At 35.7% G+C, this 18,361-nt stretch overlaps 1 protein-coding gene across 8 annotated transcripts in view; it reads left to right on the plus strand.

The window, feature by feature from the left end:
* IL15 (interleukin 15) overlaps positions 1–18,024 on the plus strand; it is a 106,455-nt gene extending 88,431 nt beyond the window's left edge. For 4 of the 8 annotated variants that reach the window (XM_002815168.6, XM_063723672.1, XM_002815167.6 and 1 more), the window contains 6 exons: positions 3,401–3,511; positions 4,508–4,605; positions 5,962–6,046; positions 11,996–12,040; positions 13,885–14,022; positions 16,775–18,024. In XM_002815168.6, coding sequence (XP_002815214.1) covers positions 3,500–3,511; positions 4,508–4,605; positions 5,962–6,046; positions 11,996–12,040; positions 13,885–14,022; positions 16,775–16,885 — 489 coding nt within the window. In that variant the 5' untranslated portion in view covers positions 3,401–3,499 and the 3' untranslated portion in view covers positions 16,886–18,024. Of the gene's footprint in view, positions 1–3,400; positions 3,512–4,507; positions 4,606–5,095; positions 5,215–5,961; positions 6,047–11,995; positions 12,041–13,884; positions 14,023–16,774 lie in introns of those variants that run through there. The other 4 variants (XM_054554509.2, XM_063723673.1, XM_063723674.1 and 1 more) reach the window with 2 other exon arrangements.
* Positions 18,025–18,361: the final 337 nt, after the last annotated feature.

Genomic DNA, 18,361 nt, shown 5'->3' on the forward strand with positions numbered 1-18,361 from the left:
TGGGTGAAGAATATTTGAAGCAGAAGGAAAATCTGGAGCAGAGGCAACTGTGTGACTATGAGTCTAAGGGACAGTTTTCACTCCAGAATGAAAACTATAGAGATGCCTGCCGACGTTAACTTGCTTACTCACTATGTATTTTCCCTGGGCAGTACTATCCTCCTAGGATTTCAGTGCTGCTGTGAGTCAGCAGTCACCTTGCAGTGAGATCCAATCACAAGATTCCAAACAATTCCTATCCTGTGAGCTCCTTGAGGACAGGGCTGGGATTTAGTCTCTTTTATTTCACAGGCCCAGAGTTCTAGGATGAAAGAATGGTTTCGGGTGCCAGGCCCCACCTGGTTGCTCTCCATGAGCTTACTGCCCAGGGCTGCCTTGGGACTTGGCTCCCCACATTCTGGTGCAGCAGTCTTCAGCCACCCCAACTATGGCTTAAGTGGCCCCAGCTGCAGCTTGACCCACTGCTTCACAAGATACAGGCGGTAAGCCTTGGTGAAATTCATGTGGTGTTAAGTCTGCAGTCTCACAGAATACAAGAGCTGAGGGGGCATGGCTTCCTCCACCTTGATTTCAAAAGATGATGCTGACTTCTTTGGGGCACAGGCAGAGACTTTGCACAGGGGCAGAACAACCACAGAGAGCCCCCAACAGGGCGGTGCCTCATGGAGCCAAGGAAATGGGGTTGCCACCAAAATCCTAGAACTATGGTTAACAGTGTAGAGCTGCAGTCTGGAAAAGCTTCAGGCATAAGACTCCAACCCATGACAGCTGAAGAATAGGCTGAGCCTAGGAAAGCTATGGGAACTGACCTGCCTGAGGCTTTAGGGGTCCAACCCCCACCCAGCGTGCCCAGGATGCAGAATGTGGAGTGAAAGGAAATTATTCTCCAACTTTAAGATTTAATATTGTTCTCCCTGTTGGGTTTTGGACTTGTTTCAGATGAGTTATCCCTCTTTTCTTGCCTATTTCTCCATTTTAGAATGGGAATGTCTCTTCTATACCTTCACACATTGTATTTTGGAAGCAGATAGCTTATTTTGATTTCACAGGCTCGTGGTTGAAGAACATTTGCCTTCAGGATGAAGTCTCATCCATATTTGATTTAGACAAGTATTACCTAGATAACTAGATTAACTAGATTTAGATAAGTATTAACTAACAGTGTTAACTTTTGAGTTAATACTGGAGTGACTTTTGAGCCTACTAGGATGGAATGAATATATTTTGCATTGTATGAAGGATGTGAATTAGGCAGAGAGGGGGAGGGGAGGGGCAGAATGCTATGGTTTGAATGCCTCCACCAAAACTCATGTTGACACTTAATTGTGATTGTGACAGTTTTAAGAAGTGGGATCTTTAACAGGTAATTAGGTATCTCTTTAGGCACTTTCATTAGACAGGGCCCTCATGAATGGATTAATGCAGTTACGGAGGGAGTGAGTTTGTTATTGCATGAGTGGGCTCCTTATGAAAGGGTGATTTTGGCTCAATTTCCTCTTTGTCTCATGTGCTTGCTTTCACCTTCTACCCTTCTGCCACAGGATGATCCTTAGCAGATGTCAGTGCCATGCTCATGTACTTCCCAGCCTCCAGAACTGTGAGCCAAATGAGCTTGTGTCCGTTGTAAATTAAGTTTGTGGTGTTCTCTTCCAGCAGCAGAAAATAGATTCAGGCAGCAAGCAGAGCTATAAAATACTTCTTTTTTTTTGGGGGGGGATGGAGTTTCACTTTTGTTGCCCAGGCTGTAGTGCAAAGGCATGATCTCAGCTCACCACAACCTCTGCCTCCCGGGTTCAAGCAATTGTCTGGCCTCAGCCTCCCAAGTAGCTGGGATTACAGGCATGCACTATCACACCCGGCTGATTTTGTATTTTTTTTGTAAAGATGGGGTTTCTCCATATTGGGCAGGCTGATCTCGAACTCCCGACATCAGGTGATCCGCCTGCCTTGGCCTCCCAAAGTGCTGGGATTACAGGCACCAGCCACCACGCCCAGCCAATACTTCTTTTCATCTACACTGGCTTCCATTATCATGATTTGGTTAGATATTTTGAGGACATTTTCTATTGCATTCCTCCGTGTCTGACAACCACACTCTATGGTAGAGTATTCTGGCTAAGCACTTAGTCTTCTTTTACTTATACCAGCAGGATGTAGTTGAGCAGCGTAGTGAAAATCCATTTTGACATTTTAAAGGCTCACTGCTATAAGAGGCCAGGAATGAAATTTTCATTGTTTACGAAAGTAGCTTTGTAAGGCCTAATTAAAAATTATATCACCCATGGCATTGCTCAATCCCAAGTCCATATTATTATTTTTTTAAAATGTGGATTCAAGGATACCACAACTAAAATGGATGTAGGGAATTTAAGAGGCTTTGGATGAAATGATGAAGATTACGGTAAAGTTTTATAAAAAATTTGAAGCACTGAGATAATATAGACAAAGGGAATAATTATAAAATGAGAGTGATAAGGAAGGTTTGCTTTAAATAAACCAATCAATGAGTGATTTAGATCGTATGTAACAGGAATATTAGATTTGATGTGTTCTTGTGGACAAAAAGGTATTTCTATTGGATACACCTTTATATCTTGCTTAATACCTAAATAAGTGTTACCTTTTTCTTTCTAGGAGTTATAGATAATATATTTTAAAGCAGCCATTCTTATATTTCAGAAACATCTGGAAAGTATAATAATTTAATTCTTTGAGTTTATGGAACTTAATTCAGTGAATATTTATGTCACGGGTTGTGGAAGATTTTGATTTTTTGTGGAAGAGGTCACCATGTATATACTATTTTGAAGGGCAGAAAATAGTTGTTTGTATTTTTGTATATTTTGGTTATAAACTGCTTTTAATGGCATGGAGTTGAATTTAGGGATGTTTAATCTTCATATTCTTCACTTGATTTGAGTGAGAAAAAAATAAAATTTTCTTGGTTATAAAATTCTCAAATGATTAACAATGGTTCCTTTAAAAGACTGAAGATACATATTCAGTGGCTGTAGAAATGGCTACTGCTATTGTAAACTGGATTAACAATCAGTACTTCTACAAATCTAAGTATTTGTTTGTTTCTACTTTTTACTAGTATGACTCTGGAATTTTTCAATTCAGGGACATAATAGAATAGAGAAGTTTTGCAAAGGCGTTGTAATCAGACAGAACTGGCCTCAAATCCTGGCTGTCATGTACTTGCTATGGGCCTACAGCAGCTTACCTAAATGCTACTAACCTTCCTCCATACCATTATTGTAAAGATTAAAGGTGATGCATCTGTTAAGTAACTAATAGAGTGCTTATTAAAAGGTAGGTGTTCAATAAGTATTAATTCCCTCCCTTTCTTTTTCTTACTAGTCCACTTGTGTTTTTAATGGATCATACTTTACCCTAGATTTTATTGTAGGAGGCATCGTGGATGGATGGCTGCTGGAAACCCCTTGCCATAGCCAGCTCTTCTTCAATACTTAAGGATTTACCGTGGCTTTGAGTAATGAGAATTTCGGTAAGAAAAAAAATAGATGAAAATATCCTATGGAATTTCCCTAAAAGGTCATCTGAATCTCAGAGTCTTTGCAATAAGTTACATGGTTATTCTCTAAAGATCTTGAGATATCACAGATGTCTGTTCACATTTGGATTGTTCTTATTTTGAAAATAAATTAAATAGGTTTTTAAAAACTCTATTGAACATCTTGATAGGCTCTTCTTGTCATTATAAACGTGTTATTTCACTTATCCCACTCTTTTGTGTTCTCTAAATGTCTTTGTACTCACTAAATTGTGTAGTCTTAGAGGGCAGGGTGTGGGTATCATTCATCTTTTTGAAAGGAAGCATGAACAATTAGTGGTTAAGGTGGCAGTTAACATTGCTTTCTGAAACTTTAAAAGCTTTGACAACACAAAAGAGGCAGGTGAAAGTACCAAAACTCTGGTAAGTTCTAGAATAAATGATTTCCCTAAATCACCAAGAAAAATTATTAGTCACTCTCAAGATGGAATACAGTGTCTGTAATTGGTTCCATTTTATCCAATTTTTCACCAAATAATATTAATATAATTCATTTTCATAATTTACATGAAGTTAATATAACTAGTGCATCTCTGTTAGTAATGCATGTTATTAACCTGTGCTGTTTAAAATATTTTGACCTATTAAAAAAGGGAGAAGGATGAGGAGGAGGTCAAAGATAATATAAAAACATTAAGTGGTGACATTGGTATGTATGTAAATTAACAAATATGTCAACTTTGTTAAATTATCTTTGACATGCATCTGCAGAAATATCTATTAAGGAACTTTGTGCATAAGAGACAGAGTTGGAGGTAGGAGAGAAAGCGAAAAAATATAAATTATAATTTTATTTTTTTTATAAGAGGCATTAATTATGAAATTATGACAAACTTACATCTTTAGACCTAAAAATATGTTGACATGTTATTTTAAACCTCACTTTTTAACTAAAAAATTTAACCATTTGTCTATGATTATATTTTTCAGAAACCACATTTGAGAAGTATTTCCATCCAGTGCTACTTGTGTTTACTTCTAAACAGTCATTTTCTAACTGAAGCTGGCATTCATGTCTTCATTTTGGGGTAATTTTATCTTTAGGCATAAATAACATTATGTTCATGGTCATAATGATTGTCCTTGGATATCTTTTCCATTAAATTAGTTTATGTTCAGTTTGCTTATATCTCTAGGTACTCAGTATCTGGTGGATAGAAGGCAGACTATAGAGATTTAGAGGAGGTTTGGTAAACACCTAACTGAGCATTTTTCTACATTGTGGTAATAGTCCAAATGAGCTTTATAGCCCTCAAATAAATTGGGCCTTTTGATATTTAACTGAACTTGGAAGTATACCACTTATTGATAAACTACATATTTTTCATGGCAATTAAAAGATATTTAGAATTTGCTTATGTTACTTTTTTATCTGTCCCTGACACTGACTGCTCCTATCCCTTGATCCTTATCCTAGTTCAGTTTAAAACATTTCTTTCTTTATTTAAGCCTTTTGTTGTTTCCTTCTAATAAAATTCATATGTTTCCCTGACTATTAACTTTTTTCTTCTCTCTTAGATGCAGCTAATATACCCAGTTGGCCCAAAGCACCTAACCTATAGTTATATAATCTGACTCTCAGTTCAGTTTTACTCTACTAATGCCTTCATGGTATTGGGAACCATAGATTTGTGCAGGTAATTCTTCATCATAAGACAGATTAGTGTTGACTATCATGCTTCTGTGTAAGATCCATCAGGAAGTGAGTGATTATTTTTCCTCAAGCTCTAAGAATCATTCCAATGTTACTTGGTCAGTATAAGTGTATTTTGTCTGGATATTAAATTTTAATTTTTATGAAATTTGTGAAAGTGAGTAAGTATATGATCATTCAGCCTACACTGGGATGAAGTCTGTACTGTTTATGGAGAAAGCTGCTGCAAGCATAGTAAGAGTGTGAGCAACATGAAAAGGGCATGTTTAATGTACTGTAAAAAAAAATTACTGTCAAAATCATTACATGAAAATAATTATTACTTATTTTAAGAATTTTACCTATTTATTAGACTTCAAAGTCTCTGTAAATCTCTACTTAAAGGAAACTAGTAATTCATTCAAAATCATTTATTGAGCATTGCCACACATCTGGCACTGCTTCTATTTCATTGTGATAAATTGAGCCAGTTTATTTATAAAGTATGCCTACAATTAGGCTTTTCTCTAATCCAGGTTGGTGAAGCCTCAAGTTATCATAAAATGCCAAAGTTGTACTATATGCTCAATGTTTATGTTCAGTTACAAGGCTGTTGAATGCACAGAAGCAAGGATAATGCTGATTTTTTCACTGGTCAGAATAAAAAATTATTGATTGCTCTTTTGCTTATAGTATTCATCAAGATGAATAGGTTCCTTCAAAATGCTTTGCTCTATGGTTTTTCTTTCAGCTGTTTCAGTGCAGGGCTTCCTAAAACAGAAGCCAACTGGGTGAATGTAATAAGTGATTTGAAAAAAATTGAAGATCTTATTCAAGTGAGTACTCATTTTTCCATAAAATGCCTGGTATAACTGCTATGGAGTTTGTCTCTCTCTGTGTTTTTCTGTCTGTCTTAAGGAAACCACACTTGAAACAATAATATTTTTGTAGAAATTTATGATCTTATAAAGCTCGAAAAGAAGTCTTTTCCTTACTGTTTTAGAACCTAATTATCTTTAAAACGTAATTTATAAGCGGCCCAGCCGGATGAGTTCTAGTCTGCACAGGTGAGGTATTCTCTTCCTTTATCTGGAGAAGCCAGATATCTTGGTGGCATCTGCAGGGAGAATGGCTTGACCCAGGGAACAGCTGTTGTTCCTTGTGGACTAAAGGCCCTCTTCTCCCACCTGAAGAAAACAGGTGGCCTGACCTAAGGAAGTGCTTCCTGCCATAGCAGATAATACCAGCTTCAGTGGAAGTCTCAATGGCACCAAGCATACCAAAATAGCACCACAAAGTTCTGAAAACTAAATTTTTATTGGAATCACAGCATTAAAAAACAGGTTAGAACTTGCATGCTAAATCCAAACAAGCTGACTGCATGTTAAAATAGAAGATTTAAATAGGACCAGAGTGTCCTAACATAATAGACATGAAGCCAAGATACAATTGAAAATCACCCATTGTACCAAGAAATAGGAAAGTTACAACTTAAATGAGAAAATAGAGTCAACAGATTACAAAATTGAAGTGGATCAGATGTTGGAATTCTCTGACATAGATTTGAAAGCAGACGTTATAAAAAGTGCTTCAAAAAGCAATTACAAATGCCCTTGAAGCAAATGAAAAACTAAATGCCTTAGCAAATAAATAGAAGATATGAAAGGAACCATATAGAAATTATAGAACTGAAAATATAACTGAAATATAAAGCAAACTGTAAAGGCTCATTAGCAGAATGAATGACAGAGGAATGATAGTTAATTTGACAACAGAATACTAGAGAGACAATTGACTTAAGAAAAAGAAAGCATCACTGATCTTGAGGACAGTAACAAAAGATTCAGCATTCCTATGGTTAGTATCATAGGAGAGTATGAGAATACACCAAGTAAAAGAGAGAGATTGGTTGAATTGATAAGAAAACACCACCCATCTATACTATCTATAAGCAGTTCACTTCTAGTACAATTGACATACGTAGGTTGAAATTTAAAAAGACAGAAAAAGATATAGCATACTATAATGGGTTGAATATTGTCCCCCCAAATTTCACATCCTCTTGGAACCTTAAAATGTGATCTTATTTTGAAATAATCTTTGCAAATATAATTAATGAAATTAAGATGAGATCATACTAGAGTAGGGGGGGCCCTAAATCCAATGGCGAGTGTCTTTATTAGAAAAGGAAAGGACACAGAGTAACTCATTGGGAAGAAAGCCATGTGAAGACAGAGGAAGAGATCAGAGTGATGCGGCTATAAGCCAAGGAAGGCCAGAGATTGCCAGGATCCACTAGAACCTTGGGAAGGTCAAGAAAGGATTCTTCTTTAGACCCCTCAGAAGGAACATGGCCCTACCAACACCTTGACTTTGGACTTCCAGTCTCCAGAACTGTAAATGAAGAGATTTCTGTTGTTTTAAACCACCCATCTTGTGGTAGTTTATTACAGCAGCTCTAGACTGATACACATGCATACATTAATTGTAAAAAGCAGAAGTGGCTATATTAACATCAAAGTTAATGTTATTAACATAAAGTAGACTTCACAGAAAATAAAGTTGCTATAATCCAGAGGGATATTACAAAATGATAAAAAATAAATCTGTGAGGAAAACATAATGTTCTTAAAGGTATACACATCAAACAACAAAGCCTCAAAATTTGTGAAGCAAAAAATAATAGGGATAAAAGAGAAATAGACAAATCCACAATTATTCTTGAGGACTTTACCGCCTCCTCCTCAGTAACTAATGGAAGTACTAGACAGAAAATCAGAAAGGGCATAAAAATACAATATAACCAACCAAAAGGATCTAATTTAATACATAGAGCACTACACCCAACAACAGCAGAATATACTTTCTTTTATCAAGATTGAATATATACTGAGCCATAAAAGAAACTTTAAAAATTTTTTCAGAACTTAAATCATGCAGAATTTGTTCTCAAACCACAGTGGAATCAAACCAGAAATCAAGAAATTAAATACAATGGGCAAATCTCCAAATGCTTGGAAATTAAATACTATACCTCTATACAATCCATGGGTCAAAGAGTAAATCTCAAAGGATATTCATAATACATAGAATGAAAAAAATGAAATACAGCATATCAAGATATATGTGATGCAGCTAAAGCAATACTAACAGGACATTTTTAAAAATCAAATGAATACATTAGAAGAAAAGGAGAATTATCACATCAAAAATCTAAGTTACCGCTTCAAGAAACTAGAAAAAGTAGAGCAAAATAAATTCAATACAAGCAGAACAAAGAAAATATTTAAATATAAGAGCCAAAATTAATGAAATTGAAATCAAGAAAACAATAGAAAAAATTAATGAAACATAAAACTGGTTATTTGGAAAATCAATACAATTGATCTTTAATTGACAGAAATAAAAAGAGAGAAGACACAAATCTCAGGAATGAAATTTGGGGCTGTCACTACAGAATCTGCAGTCATTAGAAGGATAATAAGAAAAACTATGAACAATTTTATGCTCACAAATCTGACAACTTAGAGGAAATGGACCAATTCTTCAGAAACCACAAACTACCGAAACATAATGAAGATGAAGTAGACAATCCAAACACTCATATAATCACTAAATACATTGAATTCATCATACACAAGCTCCCAAAAAGGGACCTTCAAGCCTGCTGGTTACACTGAATCATTCTATCAAATATTTAGAGAAGCATTAACAACAATTGTACAGTCTCTTCTAGAAAATAGAAGAGGAAGGAACATTTTCCAGTTGATTTTAGGAGGCCAGTATTACTGTGATGCTAAAACCAAATAAAGACATTACTAAAAAAGACAACTACAAAAATATCTCCCATTAACTTAGATATTAAAATGCTCGATAAAATATTAACAAATCAAATTCAGCAATGTATAAAAAGAATTATACACCATGACCGAGTGAGATTTATTTCAGGTACACAAGTCTTGCTCAATTATTTGAAAATCAAGCAATGTAATCTACCCTATCAACAGGCTAAAGAAGAAAATCATATGTAGAAAAGGTATCTGAAAAAATGCAACACCTCTCATGGCCTGTGTCCCTCCCTATGCCTCCTGGATTTATATGTTGAAGAACTAATTGCCAATATCTCAAAATGTGATTGTATTTTGAGATAGGGTCAGTTAAAATGAGGTCATTAGGGCAGGTCCTACTGCAATATGACTGGTATCTTTAGAAAAACAGATAAGGGTATAGATACACAGAGATAGAAAACCACGTGAAGACACTGGGAGAAAATGGCCACCTATAAGCCAAGGAGGGAGGACTCTAAAGAAACCAACCCTGCTGGTACCCTGATTTCAGACCTCTAGCCTCCTGAATTGTGAGAAAATAAAGTTCTATTATTTAAGTCACCAAGTCTGTGGTACTTTTTATGGCAGCCCTAGCAGACTGATATAAACACCTATTGAAGATAAAATTTCTTAGAAAGTAGTTGTGGAGAACTGCCTCAACTTGATACAAAACATGTTCAAAAAGTCTAGAGCTACCATACTTAATGGTGAGTACAAGACTGAATGTTTTTCTGCTGGGACTGGAAACTAAGCAGGGATATCTTCTCTCACCACTTTTACTCAACATAATTGTCTGAGTTTTCTGTTGCTTATAACAGAATACTTGAAATGGGTAATTTATAAAGAAAGGAATTTATGTCTTATGGTTATGAGACTGAAAAGTTCAAGGTTGAGGAGCCACATCTGGTGAGGGCCTTCCTGCTGGTGGGTGCTCTCTCGAGTCCAGAGGTGAAACAAAGCATCACATGGCGAGGGGCTGAATGTGCTCATGTGCTAGCTCAGATCTCTCTTCCTCTTCTTATAAAACTACCAGTTCCCTTTCCGTAATAACCCATTGATACTTTAATCCATGAGTGGACTAATCCATTCATGAGGGTAGAGCCATTGTGATCCAATTACCTCTTAAAGCCCCACCTCTCAATACTGCCACATTGGGGATTAAGTTTCAACCTGAATTTTGGAGGGGACATTCAAACCATAGCAATAATATTGGAAGTTTAGCCAAATTATGAAGCAGGAGAGAAAAAATGTATGAGAAAAAAATAAATAAAAGGCACACAGATTGGAAAGGAAAATTATACATCACCCCAAGTTTTTTGGAGAGAAAGTAGTAAAAATGGGTATATTTTGTTTAGAAAGTAATACAAATTAAAACCACAATGACATATTATTACATGTAGCTATAAGCATATACAAAATAAAAAATAGTGATGATGCTAAGTAAATATAAATGAACAAGGGTGATAATGCTGGCAAGGATGTGGAGAAACTGGATCATTCATACATTGCTGGTGATGATGTAAAATGATACAGCCACTGTATAAAACAGTTTGGCAGCATCCTATGAAACAAAACATGCATTTGCCTTACAATCCAACAATTGTACTCTTGGACATTCATCCTCGATAAATGAAAACTACGTGCACACAAAAATATGTACATGAATGTTCACAGAGATTTTTTCATGACTGCCAAAAACTGGAAACAAATGTGCTTCAGTTGGTAAAATCTGTGATATATCATGTCAGGGAATACTACAGAGCAATAAAAAGGAACAAACTAGTGATACCCACAAATTAGGTGGATCTCCAGGGTATTATGATGAGTGAAAAAAGCCAATCTTCATAAAGAAATTGTGGTACATTTATAAAATAGAATATTATCAAGTGATAAAAAGAAATAAGCTATCAAGCCATGAAAATAAATGGAGAAAACTTCAAAGCCATATTGTTGAGTGAAAGATGGGGACACCAATCTGAAAAGGCTTCACATTGTATGATCCCAACTATGACATTTTGAAAAAGGCAAAGCTATGGAGACAATAAAAAGATCAGTGGTTGCTAGAGGTTCGGAGGGAAGGAGAAATGGCTAGGCAGAGCACAGGCTACTTTTAAAGCCGTGAAAATATTAATATGTGATGATGGGTGGCATTATACATTTGTCAAAACCTGTAAAACATACAACACAAATAATGAGCCCTAATATTCTATACACTTAAGATCATAATAGTGACTCACCAACTATAACAAACACACCACACTAATGCAAGATATTAACAATAGGGAAACTGGGGTGGAGGACCAAGGGGTGTATAAGTCTCTGTACTTTCTGCTAGTTTTTCTGTAAACCTAAATGGCTCATAAAAATGTCTATCAATTCTTTTAAAAGCTAATTTCAGAAGGTTACATACGATATGAGTCCATTTACATAATATTCTTGAAATGACAAAATTATAGGAATGGAGAGCAGAGAAGTGGTTGTCAGAATTTAGAGAGATTGGGTGATGATGAGGTATGTATGGGGAGAAAGGTGACTTTGGTTATGAAAGAATAGCAGCAGAATCCTTGTGGTGATGGAACTATTTTGTGTCTTAACTGTGGTGGTGGTGATGTGAATCTATGCAAGTGATAAAATTGCATAAAACTTCACACATATGCATGCACGCACACTGTGGCACATAAAACTAGTGAAATCTGAACAAGGTGAGTGCATCATATTAATGTCAATTTTCTGATTGTAATACTGTACTGTGGTTATGGAAGATATTACCACTGGGGGAAGCTTGTTGAAGGGTACACAAGATCTCTCTGTATTTACTCTTACAGTTTAATATGAATTTTAAATTATCTCAAAATAAAAAAAAGAATTAAAAACAATTTAATGTTTTCAGTAGGTTGTTCTCATAATATTTAAAGCAGGGCATAGTTTTTAATATTGTCTAATTTTGTTTCCTTTCAGTCTATGCATATTGATGCTACTTTGTATACGGAAAGTGATGTTCACGTGAGTATACTTTTTTCAAAATTGCTATTTGTCTTGTTATTAAAGTTTTTAAAAGTATATTTTTGTAACAACTAAAATATGTGTAGTTTTAAAATCTAACTTTTGGTGTGTTTCTATAATATACGATCAATGAGTTTTATTAGTGATTGTTGAGATGGGACTTGGGGACAGATAGCTACATAAATGCTATTTTTGTAATGGTGCCAAATCAAAATATTAAAAGAGTCTTTTCCATCAATGTCAAACAAGATACATTATACATTTTTGTGATGCAGTTGCATCATGATGCAATTAGATGCAAAAATCAGATTAACTGATTCAATTTAAGAGTAGCCAACATATCAATTATTTCCAATGCTGTAATGTATCACCATCTGCAATCATATTTTCCATAAATTGCTTAAAGTCATTCATGTTCTGCATTTTACATAATTCTCTACATTTGTCAGAAAAAGATTCTAATTATTCTCTGCGTGAGAAAAGAAACATAACCCATGAAACTTATTAGAACTGAAAAGTGGTCTTGAACTTGTTTCATGAATACCCTGACATTTCCTAAGGCATGTAGGATTTGTCATGTTGGTGGTGGTTCTTCCCTTCAGTATTGCTACTAAAACCAAGAAATGAATCCCCAACTTCACCTCAGGGAAAACAAACTCTATGTCCTCTCTCCATTATTCTTCAATTAGAACTTCTCTTACATAGATGACTTTCTAAGCATTGGAAAGAAACCATAGTCAGAAACTAGAAAAAAGAGATATTCACCAACCAATTGGGTCATGCTGCTGCACAAAGAAATTGTCTCCCTCCTCTGGCTTCAGCATGGATTCTGTTTTTCTTTGCATTTTTTGTAAAATGGAAAGTAGTCAGTTAGCCACCAAATTCAGCATCCTGAAATTGCTTTTTTGCAAGAAGATAACTTTGCAACCCATGGGTTATAGAAACAACCTTAGATTGAAGTTTAGATTTTAAAACTGACTCCACCACTTTTTACTTGTATTACCTTGGAAATTACTAAACATTTCTGAAGCTCAGTTCTATTATTGCTGATATGGTGACAGTATTTGTCTTTCAATCCTAAGCAGTGACTGTTGGGGTTAAGGAATATTACCAGTGGTGGGCACATGGGTGTATTCCTTCATTTTTTTTATCCATTCAGTAAGCATTTGTGAAGTGTCTGCAGGCTCCCAGGCACTGTGCAAGGTATCGAGGACACAAAGTCAAATAATGGTCAAATCCCTAGATATTCCTTGTGTCCTTTCTTTAAGTTATTGTTAAAGTAAATGTTGTGGAAAACATATTTTTGTGGCACCTAAGAGAGCCTTTTCTGATTTGATCAGCCTGTGAGTGGACACTAGTCCTGCTTTGATTTTTCTAATAAATTTCTTGGAATTACTTCTCTCCCTCTGGAACTTTGGAACTTGAAAGAACAGTATAATTAGCAGCTACCACTATTTAAAATGTTAACAACACAATTTGATTCTAAAAATTCTTACAAATAAGCTGTCTATATTGATGTTTTCAGACTCTAAGGCCAGTATTATTACCCTTTCCACAGGGGAAATGTGCTCAGTGAGAAAAACTGGCCACTATTTCTACATTTTCTAGTTTCATGTTCTTCTGTACAATATTGCCATCCTTCTTGATTGTGTTTCGTTGTTTTGTTTTGGTTTTTATTTTAAAGCCAAAAGAAAAAAATTAAGCTGCCTCCTATGTAAAATTTCTTAAGGATATTGTGTATCTTTATAAAATATTTGGATTGACTTTTTGAAAATCAAAATTACATCAGTATGAAAATTAATAATCACAAAAAAGTAATTGTTCTTTATAACTTTTATTTTTAGCCCAGTTGCAAAGTAACAGCAATGAAGTGCTTTCTCTTGGAGTTACAAGTTATTTCACATGAGTCCGGAGACACAAGTATTCATGATACAGTAGAAAATCTTATCATCCTAGCAAACAACAGTTTGTCTGCTAATGGGGTGAGTTTTCCAACAGTTGCTCAGAGTTGCATCTTATGTTTTGGGCCTGATTTGGAGAAGTCATTCATGGACGAGCAGATCCTCCTAAGGGTCAATCAGGAGAAGGAGTCCTGTTCCAGTGGAGTGGTGTGCAAAAGTGGCACCATCTCCAGCATGCACACAGTGCTAAACTGTTCAATGATTGATTCAGTAGACAGACATTTACAGAATAATGCCAGGTAGTGTGCTTCAGTGCTAGAATCATAGTGGCAAACCAGACAAACAGGTCACTGACCTCAAGGTGTTTATTGTCAGGTGCAGTGGATAGACATTAATCTAATTACATACTCAAATGTCTAACATCAATAATAGTAACTCACATTTATTGAGTTATTACTGTGTGCCAGACACTATTCTTTGAGCTTTAAATTGATAATTCATTTAATTCTCATGATAAATCTATGAGATAGTTATCTTTATTTCTGTTTGAATGTTGAAGAAATTGTAGTACTGAGAGCTTGGATCACTTGCTTCAGTTCATAGAGCTAGTAAAATGGGGAGCCACAACTCTTACCCGAGCAATCTGTCTGCAGAGTCTGTTATTTCATGAGAAGATAAATGCTTTAAAAAGATAACAATGAAAATATTAATGATTCGAGTATAATCTGGGACATCCCAGGCAACTTGAGCAGTAGAGGGTTCCAGGAGAGCAAATTCTAGGTATTCGTATGATAGGCTGGGGAATCAGCTGTGCAAAGGCCCTGAAGTGCAAAGAATTAGGGCTTTCATGGCACAACACCAGTGCCCAAAGCAAGGTAGAGAGAAAGCAGTTTTGCAACAAAGAGGCATAATCAAATTAGTTCATTTCATAAATACTTTTTAGCCCTCAGGAGACAGTATGAAAAAATACCCATAATCCCTGCTGTTAAAGAGGGAGGCAACAGAAATAAACCAACCACTCAGCAAATTAGTAATAAGTTAGTTATTTATGAAGTCCAGTGGTGAAAAAGGAGGCAGGGTAGGGGGACTAGGGCTCCAGTTAAGTTAGGCTGAACTAATAAGCTGCCATTTGACAAAGATGTGAGGGAATGAGCCTTAAGGGTATCTAGGGACATATGTTCAGGCAAAGACAACTGAAAGTGCAAAGACCCTAAGCTTGTGTGGGTGGACGCCTTGAATTTTCTTTAAAAATACAAGGCTGCTCTAGGTCTTTGCTTCAGTGTCACCTTCTCAGTGATTTACCTATTTACAGTTGCAATCCCTTCCCTATTTGAGCACTCCCTGTCCCCTTCTCTGCATGTCCCATATCTGGAATAGGATATATTTTATGTAATGGGTATTGTCTGTTTTTCCCTACTAGAACGTCAGCTTAAAATGGACAAGTGTTTTTGTTTTTTATTAGTACTATATCCAAATTCCCAGAACAGTGTCTCATATATATTAAATACTTTACATATGTATGAAATGAATTTATTAAGGTTTATAATACTCTTATGATGTTATCTCCATCTTATTGGTGGAAAGAGTGAGCCACGCAACAGGTAACTCATGGCAAAATAAATGATGAGCTCTTTAATGTGAATGTTGATAGTCACCCTCATCATGACAGAGTGTGACATACGTGCTGGAATGCGTGGGCAGGACTGCACAGTCAGAAGACCTGGATGTGAAGAATTTCAGTTGATTATGTCAGTTGAGATGAGTCAATATCTCTGTCTTCCTATCTGACATGATTATTTTCAGGATCAAATAGGACAGCATTATATGAAATATGACAGTGCTTCACATAGAGGATGTGCTTGATAAGTGTTGATGATTCTGAATTCCAAATAGTTAATGGATATAAAATCTAATTTTTATTTTTGCTGGCACAGCCTTCATGGTTCAGATGATCTCTAAAAAGTTTATTCTTAATTGCTACATTTGGAACATTCTAGTTATCCATGAGACTGTGTTTGAATTACAACAATTTGTGGTATTCACCTAAATGGCTCAATTCAACCAATGGGTGATTACAGTGTGTCAGGCCCTGTGCTGAATGCTAGGGAAACAAACATACTGGCTTTGCCCTTCTGGCAGAGAGCTTAGAGAATAGTATTACAGTATAAAAAGAGTAAAACTTCATAATATGAATAGAATACATGAGATATTGTGAGAGAGGTCTAAATAAGGGGTTCTGAGGTATAAAGATGGGACATTGAGTCCAGCCCTGGGAACCCAGGGGTTCAGAGAAGCTCCCTAAAAGAGTACCTGAATAATCTTAAGTGTGAGTAGCAGCAGCTAAAATAGGAAAGAATGTAACAGAGAGAAAAGCAAAGGCAGAGAGGCATCTAATAGTATGCTGTGCATGGCAAGGAAAGCCAGACGTTCACTCAGTGTTTCTAGGGCATAACATTGAGGCACGGGGGATATGTGAAACAAATAGGTAAGGAATAGCTTATGAAGAGCCTGTGTGCTATGCAGGGAGGCATGGTCTTTATGCTAGAAGCAGATGATAGGAAACCATTGAAGGGCTCAAAGCAGGAACTCCATGGTCTGATAGACACAGCTTATTTTTCTCAGTGTCCTTAACCCATTGTTGGAAAAATAAACATATATGAAATCTGCCAGTTCTCTTTTCTCATAGTTCTTCCTAATATGCTATTTATTTGCTGAAGCTTTCATATCTCAAGACCTCACCATATGGTACAAACGATATGATATTCCCATTCCCATGAATGTATATTTAATTTAATTATAAATTGCCAATTTAATCTCTCTCTATATTTTGCAGAATGTAACGGAATCTGGATGCAAAGAATGTGAGGAACTGGAGGAAAAAAATATTAAAGAATTTTTGCAGAGTTTTGTACATATTGTCCAAATGTTCATCAACACTTCTTGATTGCAGTTGATTCTTTTAAAAGTGTTTCTGTTATTAACAAACATCACTCTGCTGCTTAGACATAACAAAACACTCGGCATTTCAAATGTGTTGTCAAAACGTTTTTCTGTCAAGAAGATGATCAGACCTTGGATCAGATGAACTCTTAGAAATGAAGGCAGAAAAATGTCATTGAGTAATATAGTGACTATGAACTTCTCTCAGACTTACTTTACTCATTTGTTTTTAATTTATTATTGAAATTGTACATATTTGTGGAATAATGTAAAATGTTGAATAAAAATATGTACAAGTGTTGTTTTTTAAGTTGCACTGATATTTTACCTCTTATCGCAAAATACCATTTGTCTAAGGGTGATCGTCAAATTATGTATTGGTGGGGCTGGTTACCAATGCTGCAGGTCAACAGCTATGCTGGTATGCTCCTGCCAGTGTGGAACCACTGACTACTGGCTCTCATTGACTTCCTTACTAAGCATAGCAAACAGAGGAAGAATTTGTTGTCAATAAGAAAAAGAAGAACTATATGTGAATCCTCTTCTTTACACTGTAATTTAGTTATTGATGTATAAAGCAACTGTTATGAAATAAAGAAATTGCAATAACTGGCATATAATGCCCATCAGTAAATCTTGGTGGTGGTGGCAATAATAAACTTCTACTGATAGGTAGAATGGTGTGCAAGCTTGTCCAACCGTGGATTGGAGGCCACATGCAGCCCAGGACAACTTTGAATGTGGCCCAACACAAATTCATAAACTTTCATACAACTCATTTTTAGCTCATCAGCTATCATTAGTGGTAGTGTATTTAAAGTGTGGCCCAAGACAATTCTTCTTATTCCAGTGTGGCCCAGGGAAATCAAAAGATTGGATGCCCCTGATACAGAAAACTAATAGTGAGAGTGTTTATATTTCATGCTTTCCCAAATACAGGTATTTTATTTTCACATTCTTTTTGCCATGTTTATATAATAATAAAAAAAAACCCTGTTGATTTGTTGGAGCCATTGTTATCTGACAGAAAATAATTGTTTCTATTTTTTGCACTACACTGTCTAAAACTAGCAAGCTCTCTTCTAACGGAACTGTAAGAAAGATGAAATATTTTTGTTTTTTAATAAATTTATTTTACCTTAATTCTGGTAATACTCACTGAGTGACTGTGGGGTGGGAAATGATCTCTTAAGAATTTGATTTCTCTCTATTCCACAGTACAAACTCGTTCTCTGTTGAAACATTCTTCTATCACCCCAGTGCCCTATCCATGTACATGTGTTCTTATTGCTCTAGTCAAACGGTGCTTATAAATATCTTTCAGAAAGTTTAGAATAAATCTGTACCCTATTTGACTTCCAATAATCATGTATTGGCTCTCAGCTTCTTAACTACTCTCAGTCCAGAAAAATAGTATTTGGCAGCCACTCTAAAGTTTATGGGTTGTGGATTGTGGCAGTTGATTTATTTTTTTATTTTA

This window comes from Pongo abelii, chromosome 3, assembly GCF_028885655.2.
Source record: "Pongo abelii isolate AG06213 chromosome 3, NHGRI_mPonAbe1-v2.0_pri, whole genome shotgun sequence".
Lineage (NCBI taxonomy): Eukaryota > Metazoa > Chordata > Mammalia > Primates > Hominidae > Pongo > Pongo abelii.